At 50.2% G+C, this 19059-nt stretch overlaps 3 protein-coding genes across 7 annotated transcripts; all 3 read right to left on the reverse strand.

Moving 5' to 3' along the window:
• Positions 1 to 59: 59 nt before the first annotated feature.
• SPAG8 (sperm associated antigen 8) lies at positions 60 to 2418 on the reverse strand. Of its 4 annotated transcripts, XM_059657316.1 has the most exons (7): positions 2302 to 2418; positions 1403 to 2204; positions 1112 to 1286; positions 859 to 904; positions 662 to 776; positions 478 to 540; positions 60 to 368 (listed from the first exon to the last, which is right to left on the reverse strand). In XM_059657316.1, the coding sequence occupies exons 1-7, from the start codon at positions 2343 to 2345 to the stop codon at positions 180 to 182; spliced, it is 1434 nt and encodes a 477-aa protein (XP_059513299.1). In that variant the 5' UTR covers positions 2346 to 2418; the 3' UTR covers positions 60 to 179. The 4 variants fall into 4 exon arrangements, 2 of the variants coding, with proteins under 2 accessions (XP_059513299.1, XP_059513298.1); XM_059657315.1 differs by having other exon boundaries at positions 859 to 1286; XR_009447656.1 differs by having other exon boundaries at positions 283 to 368; positions 478 to 950.
• A 908-nt stretch (positions 2419 to 3326) lies between these two features.
• On the reverse strand, positions 3327 to 5595 carry HINT2 (histidine triad nucleotide binding protein 2). 2 transcript variants are annotated; one of them, XM_059657290.1, is made up of 5 exons: positions 5359 to 5595; positions 4009 to 4149; positions 3808 to 3912; positions 3631 to 3703; positions 3327 to 3521 (listed from the first exon to the last, which is right to left on the reverse strand). In XM_059657290.1, exons 1-5 carry the CDS (start codon positions 5437 to 5439, stop codon positions 3508 to 3510), a joined length of 414 nt encoding a protein of 137 aa, XP_059513273.1. In that variant the 5' UTR covers positions 5440 to 5595; the 3' UTR covers positions 3327 to 3507. The 2 variants fall into 2 exon arrangements, with proteins under 2 accessions (XP_059513273.1, XP_059513272.1); XM_059657289.1 differs by having other exon boundaries at positions 3327 to 3510; positions 5359 to 5593.
• Positions 5596 to 7536: 1941 nt separating this feature from the next.
• Positions 7537 to 15996, reverse strand: FAM221B (family with sequence similarity 221 member B). Its single transcript, XM_059656209.1, has 6 exons — positions 15350 to 15996; positions 15031 to 15174; positions 8636 to 8746; positions 8260 to 8457; positions 7951 to 8070; positions 7537 to 7612 (listed from the first exon to the last, which is right to left on the reverse strand). The coding sequence occupies exons 1-6, from the start codon at positions 15984 to 15986 to the stop codon at positions 7575 to 7577; spliced, it is 1248 nt and encodes a 415-aa protein (XP_059512192.1). The 5' UTR covers positions 15987 to 15996; the 3' UTR covers positions 7537 to 7574.
• Between the last annotated feature and the right edge of the window lie 3063 nt (positions 15997 to 19059).

Below are 19059 nucleotides of genomic sequence, written 5' to 3' on the forward strand. Positions count from 1 at the left end.
AGTTCCAAGGAAATGTTATGGGTATGAACATGGAAACTCAGGGAATCACTGACTCAGGATGAGAAAGAATCCTTTATGTAAAGCCCCTTCACCAAGTATAAACAGAATTCACTTACTCTCCTTTCCAGTACAGACAGAAATAGATTCCATATTCCACATCTCACTTCCCTCCTCAACCCTTAGACGGTTCTACCCCCCTCACCACCCTGCCCTCTTCCCTGACAGCCAAGAGAAGAGATTTGTCCCAATTGGTAGGAATAATTCTCAGGTCCATCAGGAAAAGGCTGTTCCAGGGACAGAGGCACTGGTGTTGAGAAGCTGCAGTTCTTCCGGAATGGCGTGTCCAGTGTCTTGATGTTACTGACACCCTATAGGAATGCCAGAAGAAGGACAGAGCCTACTCTCTGCTAAGCCAGAACAGAACAACCTCTTCCCTTCCTTCTTCCCCACTCCCGACATCCAGTCACCCTCACACACCGGCAGCTGTGGTGCCCTCTGTATCCAGAAGGTCTCAGGTTGCTCCTTGCAGTAGTCATGAGACTGTGAGGGAAAAATACTGAATAACTCTTGGCCTGAAGCTCCCTTTCTAAACCTCTGGGTCTGCTGCTCCCCCACAGCCCCCCAAAGCTCAGCTTTACATGTGGGTGGAATGGGTTCTTACCTTTGTTGGGGCAGGAGCCCCTGCCTGCACCAGCTCCTTTTTGTAGTCATGGTGTGTCACAGATTCAACCTCAAATTGCTTCCTTGTCAGTTCTTGCTCTGCCTGCACCTCTTTACTATACAGTTATGGGGGCATAAAAGCCGTTCTTCCTGGTTTTTGTCCTCCCCCTCCCCTTCCCCCTTCATCCAGACTCTCACCAGATCTGGTGGCACAGCAGTATCTCCAGCATAGCTTCCCGTTTTCCTGTGGGAGTGGGGGTGGGGGCAGGGAGTGGACAGAGCTGACAAGTCTGGTTAGGAAGCAGGCGCAGAATAAACAAAGTTGAGAAAAGGAAGGAAAATTGTGGGGGGCTGCCCTTATACCCATTGGACAATCTATAGTCCCACCAGAAATTCCTCTTTTTTCTCTGACTAGTGGACTCATTCTGACCCAGTCCCTCATGCTCCACACCTCGAATTGGCTGACAGCGGTTTCGTGGGGTCTGGTATGCGTCTTTCTGGGTGGTGCTGAGGGGCATGGGTGATTGGAGCTGCAGGGTTAGCAGTCCCTGGTGTCCATGTCGGAAATAGAAACTCTCAGAGCCATCCTGCACGCTTGGGACTTGATCCAGATGGTTGGTGGCTCTCTGTGGGCCCCAAGTTGAGTGATCATGTTATCCTCTGTTACCCACTCTCATCATACACTACTATCTTCCCCAGGCAACTCCCTTTAAGAAAAGGGAGTAGGTCAAAACCTTAATACCTCTTCCTCCCAGTTGTAGAGAAGGCAGTGGCCCCGTGGCAATGTTTTACCGAGAACCTCACACTTCACTTCAACCTCAGGGGTCTTCCATAGCCCCCTTTGGGCAACAGGTTCTGAAACTGGCAAAAATGTCCAGGGTTGTTTCTGAGGCTCGCAGTATTGGTAGTGATTCCCGGAGGCATAATTAGGGACCAGGTTTGCCCCAGGATGTCTGAAGCTTGTAAGAGCGTTGGGGCTGAGCTCAGGGTCATTGCCTGGAGCAAGCCCAGAGGCACAACCAAGGCGAGAATCCAGACGAGTGCCTTTACTAGAACCATAGCCACGGCCAGGGCCAGGGCCAGATCTGGAGCCAGGAACGGGGCCAGATCTGGAGCTAGAAACGGGGCCAGGGCTAGAGCCAGGAGCGGGGCCAGGGCTAGAGCCAGGAGCGGGGCCAGGGCTAGAGCCAGGAGCGGGGCCAGGGCTAGAGCCAGGAACGGCTCTAGGGCTAGTGTTAAGGTAATTTGTAGAACAGGGATGCCGAGCAATATAGGAAACATCAGTCTTAAAGCCAAGTCTCCCATGGCCTATCTTGTGGGTAAAACTGGGTCCAGTGCAGGGCTTCCCAGCAGCACTATCAGAGGAGGGGTCCGAGAGGCTTCGGTCAGAATAGGGCCCTGGGGTCTTTGCAGATAATACAGCTGCTTTAGCAGTGGAGACGGCTGCAGTGGCTGCAGCAGCTGCTGACGCTGCTGCCCTTGCGGCTACCAGGGCCGACCTGGGAGTGACATCCCCTTCGGAGCTGGGCAGTACGGGTAAAGATCTGAAAGAAAGCGGATGCGTCAAAAGCTCGGCAGAGGAAGGAAGTCCGCTGACTTTCCTCGTCCCCTAATGCCTGCAGCCAGAGCTGCGGCTCTCACCGCGACCTCGATCCTGATCCCTCCGTAGACTCAAAGGTCGTCATCTTCAGACACCAGCTACCCCGGTTGCCATAGAGACAGCAAATAATTCCAGGAGCCTGCGCAGAACTACAGTTGGGCGGAAGTGCCGGGTTGAAGAGGGGGGTGGGGGGGGCAAGTTCCCTGCGGGGCGGAAGTCTTAAATCTGGTCGGGGCGGGAAGTTTTCTTTCCGTTTGGACTCCATTCCCTCTCATCCCCGGCTTTTAAGGTTCCGCTGATCTAAGGCCTCTCCCTCCATACCGAAGCATGATTCTTTTAAGCTTTCTAAGGTGGTTGTGCTAGAGACAGGCACAGGGCTATTATGTAGGGGATAACAGCAGCTTCCCCGTAGCTCATTCTCAAAAGTGGGGGTAGCCTTTTCAAACATTTAAGAATGAAAATACACCAGACAACAGCTTAAAGGCAGAATGGTGAGACTCGGGGATTAGTCAAAGGGTAACAGCTTTTTTGGGATGTGATTACTTCACCCCCAGTAAAAGGCCCTCACACTGACCATCCTCCTCCCAGATCCTCTTATAATTTGGATTGGCAGCTGGATAAAGGCCATGATAGAACACATCTCACATTCAGTCTCTTTTTAAAAAAAAATTGATTTCAGAGAGGGAGAGGGAAAGCGAGATAGAAACATCAATGATGAAAGAGAATCATTGATCGGCTGCCTCCTGCATGCCCCATACTGGGATTGTGCCTGCAACCCGGACATATGCCCTGACCAGGAATTGAACCGGGACCTCCTGGTTCATAGAGTCACGCCAGCTGGGCTTAGTCTCTTCTTACTCATTCAGGCTTATTCCTACTGCTACTTGTCTGGAAGCTTGACTCAGGTGGGCCACTAGTCATGACTCACAGATCTATAGACAAATGCTTCTTTAAATACAGGAAGGGCCTCCTTCATGTCTCTTACTCAGACCATAGTCAAAGACGATCATAACCTTTTCCTTCCTCTTTGTGGCAAAATTTATATATTTAAGACAGAGATGCAAAATTGAGGGAGAGCAAGTTTATTAGATCACAGGGTCCCTTTCCTTCTCCCCCATCCAATCATCCAGGCACAGGGTCCTTGGTCAGTTGGTAGGTTCAACCTGGAGGCCACTGGAGCTGTCGGCCCCCAAGTACGTGAATGTGCAGGTGATACACAGATTGTGCTCCCAGCTTCCCATCGTTGATCACTGAAAGGGAGCTTGGGGTTAGTGAGTCAGGACCATGGGAAAGGTCAAAGAATGAAGATCATATTGAGAAGTAGGTATGAACATTCATCGGTGAAGGGGCTCCATGGCTAAGCCACTCACCAAGTCGGTATCCATCTCCCAGCCCCTCAGTCTTTGCTGTCTTCTTGGCCACAAGGAGAAGGTGTCCTAGAAGCTACAGGGAAAGGGGAGGGAGACAGGTGGCTTTATTGACAAGGAGCAAAACCTCTAGCTGAATCCAGGGCGTCCCCCAGCCAAACCCTGTCCTATTCTTCCCACCTGCTGGTCTTCTTCTTCAGCCTGGCTAATCCGAGGAATGGGCTTCTTGGGAATGACCAGGAAGTGCACAGGAGCCTGAGGAGCCACATCACGGAACACGAGACACTGGGAGCAGTGACAGGCCAGAGGGCACCGTGTTACTGCCACAGGCTGGATGGTATCTATGAAATCCCTATGGGATGGGTCCTAAGGGCACCCCACCTGCTGGTCCTCATACAGAACGTCAGCTGGAAGGCTTCGATCCAGGATCTTAGAGAAGATGGTTGGGGCTGTTCCCCTAGGAGCTGCCTGCTGGGCCTTGGTCACTTCGTTTCCATCATTCACACCTGCAGCTCCTCGGACCTGAAGGTGGGTCAAAACCGAGGGAGAGAGTTGGGGCTGACAGAAGCTGGTCACGAACGTCACCCTTCTAAGAACCTATTAGTGGTTCCCATACCAAGGAACAGTTCTTCAGTTGCAGACCATCAGCAGCAGAGTAGGGCCAGAGTTAGATAACAGGCAGTACCGTAATGGGACTCAGCAGCAGTCCCAGTGATTTCTGCTTCTAAAATGTCTAGGAAATTTAGCACTGTTCAGGGGAAAGATCCAGAATGAGAACCTGGAGACTTAGTTCCCTTAGTTCCTATTTACTAGTGATTTGCCTTAAAAAAGTCCCTTCTCTTGGCTTCAAATGTAAAATAACAGGGAGCGGTTTACATCATCTTTTAACACTCCTTGGAGTTCTTTCCATATACTCTCACCTTGTTTACGCTGCCACTTATTTCCATTACTTACTGTCTGATCTTATGCCATGTGACCTGTTTTATTCAGATTTTAATACATTTGCCTTTTGACACAAGGGCGTCTAGGTGTCACATGTGCCCTTTGACAGTGAATTTTAACTCCAGGCCCTGAATCAGTGGAAGAGTTCAGTTCCGTGAACTCGGCCCCCGGGGATTGAGGGAAGGCAAGTCCCAGTTTCCCACCAACTCAGAAAGGCTTCTCAAGTCGGTGCTGTCACACTGCGGGTGTGTGTGTGTGGGGGGGGGGGTGGCGGGGGCGGGGAGGACTGGATGAATCTGACCCCTCCAGGCGCTCTGGCCAAGTGGGGAAGACAGAGCCTAACACTGGGACTCAGCAGAAGGCCAGGAGCCTGCAGGGCAGCAGACAGGCTGCAGGGAGACCGGCAGCTCCCTTCCCGCAGGGGGCACGAGGGGGCTGCCCGGAGCAGGCGTGGGGTAGCTGGGCTTCAGGCGGGTTTAGGAGGCAGCAGCCACTGCACAGCCCGGCCCCGGCCCCGGCTCCGGCCCTGGCCCCGGCCCCGGCGCCCGGGGCTGTGCAGGGTGCAGGTCATCGCCAGCTCGCTTCTCCCGCGTCGAGGTTTCGGGGAGGACGATGCCGCGACTACCGGGCCGATCTCACCGCACAGCCATGGAACTTGCACGCTGCGCTCCGTCCCCGCGAGGCCGCTGGGCTGTGCGCGTCTGGGGAGCCGGGGGGGAACGCGGTCCCCGGCCCTGGTGGCCGTCAGGCGCGCAGAGCCCCCTCCTGGTCCCCACAGCCGCTTCTCACCTGCGGCCCCCGCGGCCCCGCGACCGCCACAGCCCTGCGCGCCACGCGCAGCCCGGCGGCCAGGAGCACGGCCGGCGCCATCTTCCTCTCGCCCTCGGGCCCCCGTCACTCAGGTCAGTCCCCGGGCCGACCGGCCGCCGGGGCGGGGCGCCTGGGAGCGAGCGGCGGCGGCGATTGGTCCCGCCGGCTCCGAGCACGTCGCCCCGTAGCTGAGGAGTGGCGGGATCTTCCTCCCCTGGGCGCCTTTGCAACTCACTCCATTGGCTTCGTCTTCTCTCAGCGGGACCGTCCCTTTCCCATTGGATCTCCTAACTGGTTTCTCCCTCCATTGGAAGGAAAAAGAGCCCGAGAGGTGGGGCTTCCCCGCCGCAGTGTGGCCGCCGGCGGGTGGCGCGCTCCGGGGGCGGGGCCTCGCCTCCGGGTTGGGCTCCGCGGCTGCGCTGGGAGGAGAGGGCTGCGCCTGGCACTGCCCACCCAGCCGGAAGGTTGTGTACCAGCGATTTTCAGCCCTTTCCGTCTCCCGGCGCACACACTAATCACTAAAGTCCTGCGGCACACCGAGAATACATTTTTTAGCGACCTGACCCAAAAGAGGAGGTATAATTTTGATCCATTCCCACGGCACAGCTGTTGTTATGCTGGCAGTTGTCCTTTTTTAATTTGGCAATGGAAAAAGAGGTCAGTACCCCTGACTAAATGGGCAGCTATTGCATGGTTTAAAAATTCTTGTGGCAAAAAAAAAACAATAAAAAAAAAATTTGTGGCACACCGGTTGAAAATCGCTGATCTAAGGGCAATTCTTCCTTAATGTTCTTGTTAGCATTTACCCCAAGATTGAAGATTCTACAGTTTTAAGGATGGTTTTTGCATTTTTCTTTTTAACGGGAGGAGCTGGGTGTGTGTGTCCTATTTTGACCACAAGATTAATAAGCAAATGTTCTTTCCTAATTAGAAAAGGCGGGTGATAGGGTCAGCTCTGTGCCTGGTGTTTTTAGGGAGTAGAGTTAGAAGGACAAGGGAAATGTGTCATGGCTAGGTCTGAAGTATATTTCGTTCTGCTGCAATATATATTATTGACATAAGAAACATGGGGATCACAAAATGCGAATATACTAAGGTAAATATACCAGGTAAGTTTTAGTCTGATGTTTAACACATAGGATAAAAGTCACCACTGTATTTTTAGTTTGTGTATATGTATGTTTTAGCACATAGCCTGACACATAATTTGTAGAATGAATAACATTTGGTGTTTTCTCTAATTTCTTTTTATAGTATAACTAGAGGCCCAGTGCACAAAAATTTGTGCACTGGGGGGGGGGGCTCAGCCCGGCCTATGCCCTCTTGCAGTCTGGGACCCCTCGGAGGATGTCCACCTGCTGGCTTAGACCCGCTCCATGGGGGATCGGGCCCAAGCTGGCAGTCAGACAGCCCTCTGGCAGCCCGGAAGCCCTCGGGAGATGTCCACTTGCCAGCAGGGAGCAGACCTAAGCTGCAGTTGGACATCTTTAGTGCTGCTGAGGAGGCGGGAGAGGCTCCCACCACCACCACTGTACTGGCAGCTGGCAGCCTGGCTTGTGGCTGAGCAGAGCTCCCCTGTGGGAGCGCACTGACTACTAGGGGGCAGCTCCTGCATTGAGCGTCTGCCCCCTGGTGGTCAGTGTGTGTCATAGTGACCAGTCATTCCCAGTTGTTCTGCTGTCAGGGTCAGTTTGCATATTACCCTTTTATTATATAGGATAGAGGCCTGGTGCATGGGTGAGGGCCGGCTGGTTTGCCCCGAAGGGTGTCCTGGATCAGGGTGGGGGTCCCTCTGGGGTGCCTGGCCAGCCTGGGTGAGGGGCTGATGGCTGTTTGCATCTGCTCTCTGAAGTCCCCAAAGACCTTCTCATTGCAAAAGCCATTGGACACTTTTTAGCCTTTATCTTACTGGAGATCAAAGTGCATCTAACATCACGGCTTACTCCATCCTTCTTAAAACCCCCTCCCTCCTTGGCTTCTTTGAAGCCACTCTCTCCTTCTGATGCCAGGACTAGCAGGTTAAATGTGGGTGTGGTGAAGGCAGATGGCTGGATCTAGCCTCTCTCTCTTTCTCCCCCAATAGGTACTGACTCTGAGGTCTTAGAATATCTATCTCTGGGTGGGGCTATAGCTGCCCCAGACAGAGCCAGGTCAGAGTCCAGTGTCTTCTCTTTTATTGCTGATTTGGACCAAGCTCACACAGGCCTGTGCCAGCTGTTGACAGTGTCTGTCCCTGGAGGAGGGAAGAGCAGAGGTGAAAGGGTCAGGTATGGGGACTGGGTGAGTCAGGGAGCCCAGGGGGACTAGGGTGAGAGCTGGGATGGCCAGAGGGCCCCTGCTTCTGTAGGACCTTGAAGTCAGAGTTGCTGATGATGGTTTCTCGGAGGGTAGGAATCTCTGCAAAAGGCACATAGTCTGCTCCTGGGGGTGGAAACCAATGCAGGTATGGGGTACAGGGGTTAATAGGGTGAGGTAGTGTTGGATGGGATGGTTGAGGATGGGAGAGCCTTTCTGCCTGGCTTTCTGACTACAGACCCTGGAATGGATCCCTGTTCCAGGTAACCCCCTCACCGCGAGGCCTCCCTCCTCGTCGCCGGGTCTCCTCAGTCTCAAAGAAAGTCTCGTGTTCCTCCCAACGCCGGTCACAGGCTGCACAGAGGAAATTTGACTCAAAGCAGTAGCAGCAACAGCCTAGGGCAAGGGACAGCCAAGAAAAACATAGGGAAATGGGGCTCCCCCCTGGGCTGACTACATTTTTATCTCTTTCTCACCAACCACAAACCTGTCTCTCCTGCCAACTCCCATACACTTATTCCCAGACTATATGCATCCTAGCCCCACCCATGCCCACCTCTGCACTCCCTTTGTTTTAGAAGGTACCTTTGACCCTGCAGGGATGGCACCCGGTAGCTGCATGGTCTTCATGGCTGTGTTTGCAGCGACATTGGGCTCTCCAGGCCTTGGGGTCAAAGGTGGCCCGCCTCTTGAGCCAGAACTCACCCACCTCCTCTGGGCTTGATGGTATAAAGCAGAACATGAGGCAGCGGCACTGATTCACATTGCAAGGCACGGATATGTCTATGGGAATGGGGATGGGTGGTAGGATTAGACCAGCGCCTGATTGCCCTGGCCTTTCCATGCCAACGCCCGCTCCCATGCCAACACACACACTTTCTCTCATGTGGTCCAACACATGACAGTCTAGCTATCCCTCCTCATCTGCAAGGGCTGGGAGGGATAACTCAGTTCTCCCTACCTGATGTGATCCGGTGCTCTCTCAACAAGTGTCCACAAAAGCACTTGGATTCATCTCCAATTCGGAAACAGTCCCATAGATAGTGGGGGCAACGCCAGCCAATGTAGAGACCTGAGAATGGTGGCATTGAGTAAAAGGATGAGTATGAAGGAAGAATGGCCTAAGCTCCCCCAGGGGTTCTCACCTATCCCCTGGGGGTATGCCTCACCTCTCCCCCCCAGGTATATTTATCCCTACCTAGGAGTCCTCATACTACTCATTTAGATTTTTCTCTTCAAGGTTTTCTTATCACCCATGTGTTTCAGTTCCCTTCCCACCCCAGGATCCACTCCATCTCTGTCAGCCTGTCAGAGATGACTGAACTCAGTCTTTAGTTTCTGAGCAGGAAGATTATAAATGAGTTGTTTTTTTTTTGAAGAGGAATATGAATCTCAATGAGTTCTCTGTGACTGTTGGGATTCTCATCTCCTCCCCTCCCTATATTAGAGCCCAACTTTGGCTTCCTTGAAGTTTCTAAGGTGAGGGAAAGATAAGATGATTGGCCAGGTGTAGAGTAGATGGTAGGGATTGGCTACTAAGGAGCATGGTTGTTGAAGGGACATGAAGAGGAGGAGGAGGTTGAGCAGGCCTGGAGTCAAAAGGAGGGCTTCCCTCAGGTTGGTACCTTCATGCTTCCCTTCTGTGTTCCCGGTATTATTAACTAGTGCCCTTTATGAACTTGAGAAGGGCTTCCGAGGGCTCTCCGAAGGTCAGGAGAAAGAGGTAGGCCAGAAGTTATGAGTAGTGAAGACCAAAAAATAGAGGCTTTTGAGGCTAAATAAAGGGGGCATGGAAAGGAAAGAGAGGCTAAGAAGTATCCCTGAGCTCAGGCACCAGGAAGATGCCACAACCCTTTAGAGCCTGGTTTTAGTAGCGGGATCTGAAAATGTCTCAATCTCACTGTAAGACAAGGCTGGTGGTGCTGTGTAAATGTGGGAGGAGAACCAGAGAGCACCTGCCACTCGTCCTCCATGAGACCTGAGAGTACCCCAACTTCTAGCCAAGAATCCTGTATGAGTCCCCATGGAGTGGGACCTTCAGCTGTAGCACTCTTATTCCGATTTAAAGGCTGCAATGAAGTGTCGCCTCCACCAAAAAGTGTCCCTGACTTCCCCTTTTCTAGGCCCGCCTCTCTTGCCTTCCATGGCTCCCTGTGCTACTCTTATCACAGTACAATGCATTGTAATGAACTGATCACTAGTATTCCTGTTAGACTGTGAGGTCCTCCAAGGAAGGGTCTATCTTTTATCTATATCTAGTCCTAGTACAGGGCATGATACAGAATAGGTGCTTGGAGAACACAGATTGTTTGACTAACTAAATGAATGAACAAATTCCTTCAGTATGCCAGGAATAATCATGAAGCTCTGTAAGGTGGATGAGAAAGAATTAGTGTCCTCTGGTCTTTGACTCTGGCCAGGGCCATAATCCACAATTCTGTGCCTAATGGTCAGACTAGGTTTTCTTGTATTACCCATGATCTCTCAAGGTCAAAAGCCTGTCCAGATGTGGCTTTTGGCTTTGCTGCTTCTGTCTTTATGCTGCCGGCCTGTAGTGCCAGTGCCCCAATACACCAGGGAGTCTTGGTTGAAAGGGCAGAGTATAGAGAGAGTCACAATAGGGGTGGGTAGGGACCAGGATTCTACTAGAGGAATTCTGAACTTCATCCAGAGTAGCAGGATACACTGAATGAGCAGGTGAGATGTGGAAATGAACAGGGGTCAGTGCCCAGAGATCAAGGCCTGGCCTGAGAGCCTGGGAGAGTCAGGTCCAAGCACTGATGTAGGAATCAGTGTCCAGCTTTCAGATGAAGATTGAAGTTTGAACAGGGAGACTGGCAAACCACACCTCAGAGTCTATTACAGTGGTCAGTGCCCTTTAAGTGGGACCATTGACATCTAGCTGAGTATTCCAGAATGGTGCCCCCTACTCTCTGCCCTGATTCCAAATCCTCTGTCTGTTATGAGTGGACAAGGACTGGCAGGGGGAGGAAACATTATCTGGGATGCCATTTTGATTCTGTACAACACAGTTAATTCCATGATCACGTAATCACATTTGCATGATAACATCTCTTTGTGCTTAGAATGTCTTCATGCAAGATACAGCTGTTTTTATATGAAAGATGTCTTCAACCCAGCTCTCTCCCCTGAGCTTCAGATCCATAGAGCCAGCTAGCTACTAGACTCTTTCACCAGCATGTTCCACAAGCACTTTAAATGTGTTATAATTATTCCTTCCAAACCTGGCCCTCGCCCTTTGTCTTCTGTTCATCCAACACATACTTAGCAAGCATCTACTCTTGTCTTAGGCATTCAGTTAATGACGCCATTATCCAATCAGTTATTTAAGCCAATTACCTAGATGTTATTCCAGGCATGTTCCTTTCTCTTATCCTACACATCCAATGATCCAAAGGTTAGTTTTACCTTCTTAGCATTTCTTGAGTTTGTCTACTTTTTACTTCTACCCATTCATTTCTTATTTGGATTATTAGCAATGCCCCACAATGCAGTCTTCCTGTCTCCAGCTCTAACCTTTCTCTAGTCTATCCTACTGCCAGAGTGATCTTACAAAAACACAAATCTGTTCGTTATTGTTCCATTTAAAGTCTTTTGGTGACTTTAGGTTGCCCTCAGGATGTAATCCCAGCTCTTTTTTCTTTTTTATTAAATCTTTATTGTTCAGATTATTACATTTGTTCCTCTTTTTCCCCCCCATAACTCCCCTCCTCCCAGTTCCCACCCCACCCTCCGTCCTCACTCCCCACCCACTGTCCTCATCCATAGGTGCACGATTTTTGTCCAGTCTCTTCCCGCATCTCCCACACCCCTTTCCCCCGCCAAGAATAATCAGTCCATTCCCTTTCTCTGTCCCTGATTCTATTATAATCACCGGTTCATTCTGTTCATCAGATTATTTATTCACTTGATTCTTAGATTCACTTGTTGATAGATGCATGTTTGTTGTTCATAATTTGTATCTTTACCTTTTTCTTCTTCTTCCTCTTCTTAAAAGATAACTTTCAGCATTTCATATAATACTGGTTTGGTGGTGATGAACTCCTTTAGCTTTTCCTTATCTGTGAAGCTCTTTATCTGACCTTCAATTCTGAATGATAGCTTTGCTGGAAAAAGTAATCTTGGTTGTAGGTTCTTGGTATTCATCACTTTGAATATTTCTTGCCATTCCCTTCTGGCCTGCAAAGTTTCTGTTGAGAAATCAGCTGACAGTCATATGGGTATTCCCTTGTAGGTAACTGAGTTTCTTTCTTTTGCTGCTTTTAAGATTCTCTCTTTGTCTTTTGCTCTTGGCATTTTAATTATGATGTGTCTTGGTGTGGTCCTCTTTGGGTTCCTTTTGTTTGGGGTTCTCTGCGCTTCCTGGACTTGTAAGTCTATTTCTTTCACCAGGTAGGGGAAGTTTTCTGTCATTATTTCTTCAAATAGGTTTTCAATATCTTGGTCTCTCTCATCTTCTGGCACCCCTATAATTCTGATGTTGGTACGCTTGAAGTTGTCCCAGAGGCTCCTTACACTATCTTCGTATTTTCGGATTCCTTTTTCATTTTGCTTTTCCGGTTGGGTGTTTTTTGCTTCTTCGCTTTTCAAATCTTTGACTTGATTCTTGCGCTCCTCTGGTCTGCTGTTGGGAGTCTGTTTAATATTCTTTATTTCAGTCAGTGTATGCTTAAATTCTAGTTGGTTCTTTATCACAACATCGAGGGTCTCATTAGATTTCTTGTACATCTCATTAAGTTTATCGGCAGACTCTAGAAGACTCTTGAAAGACCTCAAAAGTGTGGTTTTGAACTCTATATCCAGCAGCCTGCTTTCCTCCAGTTCTGTCATTTGTGTCCTGTTTCTTTGTCTCGGCATTTTTTTATGCTTCGCTGTGTCGATAGAGTGGCTTTCTGTGCTAAGTGTCCCAATTACCTGAGGTAGACACTCTTGGTGCACCCCCTTGTGGTCTTTGTGCACAGTCTTGTTGTAGCTAAGCCTTGATTGTTGTAGTAACACTGGGAGGGATTTGACCTCCAGGCCAACTGGCTGTGAGAATCAGCTGTGTCTGCAGTGGGAGAACTTCTGTCCTTTAGGGAGGTGCTAATCTAGCCTTTGCCTGAGGCTATCCGGCAAATGCCTCTGTGCAGGGCTTGGGCGGGGCAGGTCCCAGGGGATCAACAGGGCGGGTGGAGGGAGCAGTTATGGCTGCTCTCAGTCCCGTCCCCAGAGTCTCTGCCTCTCAGTGTCCCAGGAACCGCTGCAAACCTTGGAGAGAAAGCTGCCCTCGAGTTCCGACCGATGCCAGACAGTCCCGCTTCTCCCGTTTGAGTCTGGGTCCCTAGAGACTGGCCCGGAACTGGAGCTCAGAGCCTGAGACTTCCTCCCGATTGAAACAGACAACTGCGCCCTCAGCCGCCAGCTCACTCTGCGTGCACCTCCGCACCTTAGTATTTCACTTCCGCACTGCGCCTCCTCTGAGTCTCAGTATGCTTTTCTCTTTCCTTCTAGTTGTGGAATTTCCACTCAGCCAGCCTTCCTGTGGTTCTGGGTGATGTCCGTTCCATCTTTTAGTTGTATTTTTGAAGTGGTTGTGCGAGGCAGCGATCTCCGGTATTTACCTATGCCACCATCTTGGTTTCTCCTAATCCCAGCTCTTGAGTTTGGTACAGAAATACCTGCACAATTCTGCCCTTCCAGAGTTGAATGGGGCTACTCTGCCCAACATGCTATGCAGCAGGCATACGGCATTTTTTACAGTTTCCTGCTGGTGCCTGGCGCTGTCATGGCTCAGCATACCTCACTTTTTACCTGGCTGCCTTTTGCTACTCATCTTACAGATTTCAGCTGAGAAGTCATCCCTTCCAAGGCTTAATCCCCAGACTCCCACAATTGGGTGCCTGCCCCTTTTCTCTGTTCATGCAGCACTCTGGGCTGAGCTAAATTATACCAATTATTAGAATGAATTGTTATTGTCTTTTACTTATTGGTGTCTGCCATTAAAGTGTAAATTATTTGAGGGTTCTTTGCTTGGAAACCCCACCCATACCACCACCTCCACAACTAGCAACGAGCCTTGTACATTGCTGATGCTCGATAAATGTTGAATGAATAAGAGAAAAGCTTACACTTGATATTTCTTTACAGAGCACATGTATTGACTCTCGAGGGACAGAAGATCCCCAGTATTAGAAGAGAACCCCAAATATCTTTGTTCAGGATTGCATGACCCCCAAATTTTAGTAGAGAGATTCCTGTTTAAACAAGAAAATGAAGTCCAATCTCAAGAAGTACAGTGGCCTTGAAGAGTGGGGAGTAGACAGGAGGTTCTAAGGAGAATGAGGGTACTGAACAGACCCTGCATTTGCAAAAAGAATGAAAGTGACATAGCATGCTAAAATAAGCAAACAAAGCTGTTCAATGACTGAAGGAAGACTGAGAAACAAATGACATCACTATGACTTTCTTTTCCGGAAGTGGAGGTGGGAGGTCCCTGCATAGGGACTGAGGAAAGTAAGTTACATGGAAGAGGGATAGGACATAGAATTACCTAGTTGTCTTAGGCCCATCTAGTTTTGACATAACTCTACTCCCATCATAAAGAGGAAGTATGAAAAACCAAAATAAATGCAGTGACATGTTGAATTCAGTCTAGAAACACCAAAATCCTCATAGCAGGTCAGGGTGACCCTCTTACTAAAGGTAACCCCTGTAGATATAAAACTCAGTAACATTGGTACACATGTTCACACACAGGATGGCATGCGTTTACAGAGTACATCTGCACACCCTTCATATATAGACATAGATAAGCACAGCATGCCACTAACAGATCTGTCAAGAGTACTAATTCTGGGCTGAGACTTGGAACCAACAGGGTTAGAAGATGTGACTCCTGCTCTTTGGTGGAGACTCACAGCTCTTGGGTAGTCAAGTGATCATGGGTCTCATGTTCAGGGGTGACTGCTTTTTAGTAGAGTTCCAACAAGGGGACCCAGGTCTTTTGCCATGTAAAAGCAACAAGTCACGTGGAGACTGTCCAGGTCCTCTTCCTTAGGGTCTGTTTGGTGCAGGCCATCTGAGCCCTAGATCTGGGGCTAGCCTGTGACCCTTCTGTTTTTAACAACTTTAGCTCAGTCACCTGTCCCTACCTGGGCTTTATAGGAGTATTCACTCTTTTCATCTGCAACTATACTATCCACCGTGGCCCACCTGCCTGCTTCCCTCCCAGATTTCAGGCAGGTGGCATTGCCATGTCCACAAGGTGCAGCTCTCCACTGAATGGGCAAGTTCCCAGAAACTGATGGGCTGGAGGATTATCCTGTCACAAGCCTCTGAGAGGCTGCCTGGGCTCACCTGTCTGGGTGGCCTTCAGGGCTGCATTCTTCTCCCATTGGTAAGGGTTGTTCACATGAGCACCAAACTTTTCTCTTTGCATTGCCTCAGGCACTTCCACCAGCTCTGCCTGCTTCGCAAGGACCACTGGACTGGCTGTATCACCTGGGAAGAGAGGGGGTGTGTAATCAAGGAGAAGTGAGGGGGCCCCAAAACGAAGAGACGGGGTCAGGTCAAAGAGTAACCCAATCTCCTCCTGGGGCAGGTGAAAGACAGTGATGAGAATGGGGAAAAGGGTGGGAGCAATTACAGCTAACTCCTTTCTTCTCCTTCTTCTTGCCCAGATGACGTCCAGGCTGAGCTGTGTGAGTGGTGCTGACAGTGGCATCCTCCCCCTCCTTGTCCTCTCCTTCCTCTTTCCTTTCCTCTGCAAATGTGTCCAGGTGGACCTTGGCTGAAGGGCCTAAAAGGGAATACTCTGGAAGGATCTCAGATTCATGGATTTGTGTGGAACTTCCTGGCCATGAGATCTCAGAGGAGAGGCCTTTCTTCAGAGCATCAGAGACATGGTCTGGTGATGAGTTATATAAAGTAAGGTCCTCTGGGACCTTAGAGATAGAGTGTTCTAAAGAGGCCTTGGAGATGGAAGGCTCCAAAAGGGTTTCAGAGGTGTAGGTCTCTAAAGGGGTCTGGGAAGTGGGTGGCATCACCTGAGATTCAGAGGTGGGGGACTCTAAAGGAGTCTCAGAGACGGAAGGCTCCAAGGGGTTCTCAGAGGTGGAGGTCTCTAACTCAGTATGGGAAGTGGGTGGCATCATCTGAGATTCAGAGGTGGGGGACTCTAAAGGAGTCTCAGAGATGGAAGGCTCCAAGGGGGTGTCAGGGATAGGGGGCTGCTGTGAGTCCTCAGCAGAGGGGTCCTTTGAAGAAGGGTGCTCCTCTGCATCCATGGTGGTATGAGGCTCTTCTGCTTCCATCTAGTGGTAGAATATGGTACAGGCTTTAGATTGGGATTGGAGGGTCTACAAATCAGGTATGGAATTAGGATATATCTTAGTGCACTTGAGATATAAGGGAGAAGCAAGATGAGCTTTGTGTTAAGGTATGCTACCAGGAGGTTCACACATGTGCCTAGACTCCATGTATGGGTTTGGAGGGAACTGGTACTTACAGAATGAAAGACTAAAGCAGTCAGAATCCTATCAGTAGATGGTAGCAGAGGACCATGCCTCAGGAGGGAACCTGAACATAGCAACTTGGCCAGTCCAAGAACAGGGTCCTCAGCATACCTTAGGACCATGGAGATCAGGCCGTGCAATTCCAGAGACTAGGAATCCCAAGCCAAAGTGGGGGGTTTGCTCCCAAGAGTGCAGGAGGATGTCACGAAGGCAGGGCTCTGACCACAGTCTAGTTTCATCTATGGACTACCTTCCCTAGATGATGTCATTCGTGTTCAAGGCTTCAATACTGCCAGCTGTATGCTTATAATCCCTAAATCCATAATTCCAGCTCAGACCTCAACTGCCTGATGGACATCGCTAAATTATTGTCCCATAGGGCATCAAAATGGACTTTGTTGCGAGTTTGATCCCCACTTGGGGTTCATACAGGAGGCATCTGATAGATGTTTCTCTCACATTGATGTTTCTCTCTCCGTTCATCTCTCTCTAAAATGAATAAAAACATATCCTCAAAAACAAAAACAAATAACAATAAAAACATATCCTTGGGTTAGGATTAAAAAACGATAACACTTGACCCTGGGAATTATCTTAGCTGTTTTCCTTTTCCTCAGCCCGTATCTTCAAATAGGCACCAGGGACTGTATTTCCTATCTTCTAAAATCGAAATATATCTCAAATCCACTCTCTCTTCTCCCTCCAATTTTATTCAAGTTCTCATCATTTTCTACCTGGATTATGCCAGGTATTCCTCTGGGACCTTAGCGATGACTTTGTCCCTCTGTTGCCTTTCCCAACATACTAATCCACTCACCCATTCTATCATTGATTTAGGTAACTTATACTTTTATTAGATGCCCCGTGCATGGAGTCATGCACGGGGGTGGAGGGGCCCTCAGCCTGGCCTGCACCCTCTCTCAATCTGGGACCCCTCGAGGGATGTCCAATTGCCAGTTTAGGCCCGGTCCCTGCAGGCCAGGGGGATCAGGCCTAAACCGGCAGCCGGACATCCCCCAAAGGATGTAGCAGTGCACCAAGCACTGCGCCGCTTGTGCTCATCCAGGGTGCACCTGCTGCTGCAGCTGTGCTTACCAGCAGTGAACCCAGCTTCTGGCTGAGTGGCCCACTGACCACCAGGGGGCAGCTCCTGCATTGAGTGTCTGCCCCCTGGTGGTCAGTGTGCATCATAGCGACTAGTCAACCAGTCGTTTGGTCGTAATGGTCGCTTAGACTTTTATATATATAGACTAGAGGCCTGGTGCACGGATTCGGATTCGTGCACCAGTGGGGTCCCTTGGCCTGCCCAGTGGGGATCGGGCTGAAACTGGCAGCCCGACATTCCCCAGGGGATCCCAGAGTGCAACTCTGCAAAGTTGCTGCTGCTCAGCAGCTCCTGTACTGAGCGTCTGCCCCCTCGTGGTCAGTGCATGTCATAGCTATCAGCCGGTTGGCCAGTAGCTTAGGCTTATATAGATAAAGGGTCTAACCTTACACTTTTACTGAGACACTGTGCTCCCCACTGGACTCAATTGAAAGAATCTGGGAAGGAGACAGGTGAACCAAAATGACAGTACAAATGAACTGGTATTGTGCTGGGGTGAGCTCAGGATGCTGTGAAGAGCAGGGTACGCCGAATTTCTCTTGGGAGTATATCCAAAAGAAGTGAGTACTCTTTAATGACCCAATCGTGATCTTTCTAAAATACAAACCTAACAATGGCATTTCCTTGCTTAAAAATACTCATTGACTGGCCCATGTGATTCAGTGGTTGAGCATCAACCTATGAACCAAGAAGTTAAGATTCGATTCCTGATTAGGGCACATGCCTGGGTTGCGGGTTTGATCCCCAGTGGAGGGCATGCAGGAGGCAGCCAAACAATGATTCTCTCTCATCATTGAGAGAGAATCTCTCTCTCTCCCTCTACCTTCCTCTCTAAAGTCAATAAAAATATATTTTAAAAAATATTCATTGACTCAGTCTAAGGATTAAGTCCAAATTTCTTGGCCCTGATATTCAAGGCCTGTCATTTGCAACAGTGCCTAACGATTCCAGCCTTAATTTTTCCTGCACTTGTCCCCTCCCCCTTCCCCCTCCACCCTACCTCCCCATGCTCCCGAAATACTAAATATATCACTTAAATCCATCAGAATCTTTCCAAAGGGGAAGTTTGGGACAGGAAATAGGGGAAAGATAGCACGGTGGGAAGTAAGATGACTGGACAGGGGCAGGGTGGAGAACCAGGGGATGGGAAGAGAGAGGGGAAAAAGAAGGGGAGGAAGGCAAGGATGAAAAGAGAATGAGAATGGGAGCGGGTTGCACTGAGGTGGGAAGCGACAGAGGTGTTAGGAAGGAAATGGGACGAGGGTTTAGAGGTGGACCCTGGAGACTACCTACTTTTGGGCTTTGGCTTGGCTTTTGCAAGTCCTTGGGTCAGGATCTTGCCTGAAGCTGGGCGTGGGAAGTGTTAGCCCCGAGAGAGGGCAGGCTCTTGGTTGTGGATGAAACCCGGCTGCAGGGCGCTGTGGGCTGACCGGAGACTTGAACACCCGCAGAAATTCCCGGAGGAGCTCTAGCCAGGTCTGGGGAAGGGTGGGAGGGGGAGGAATGAGGGGAACCAGGGCGGGTGGGGAGACTTGATTGAAGCCTCTGGAACCCAGGCCGGAGGAGAAGGGATCCGTCACCAGGGCAACTGGGACGCCTCATAGTCAGCGTCAAAGGCAGCCTGGTCACCGCGGTGGGCGAGGTCCCCTGCGAGAGCTGCATCGCGCCTGGAGGGGGTGGCGGGGTCCCTTTGAGAGGCTCGGGTAGGCTTTGCGGGTGTCTGCGGGGACATCCGTGCGCGTCTGGGTCTGCGAGGGTCTCTGCAGG

The sequence above is a fragment of the Myotis daubentonii genome, chromosome 11 (assembly GCF_963259705.1).
Source record: "Myotis daubentonii chromosome 11, mMyoDau2.1, whole genome shotgun sequence".
Lineage (NCBI taxonomy): Eukaryota > Metazoa > Chordata > Mammalia > Chiroptera > Vespertilionidae > Myotis > Myotis daubentonii.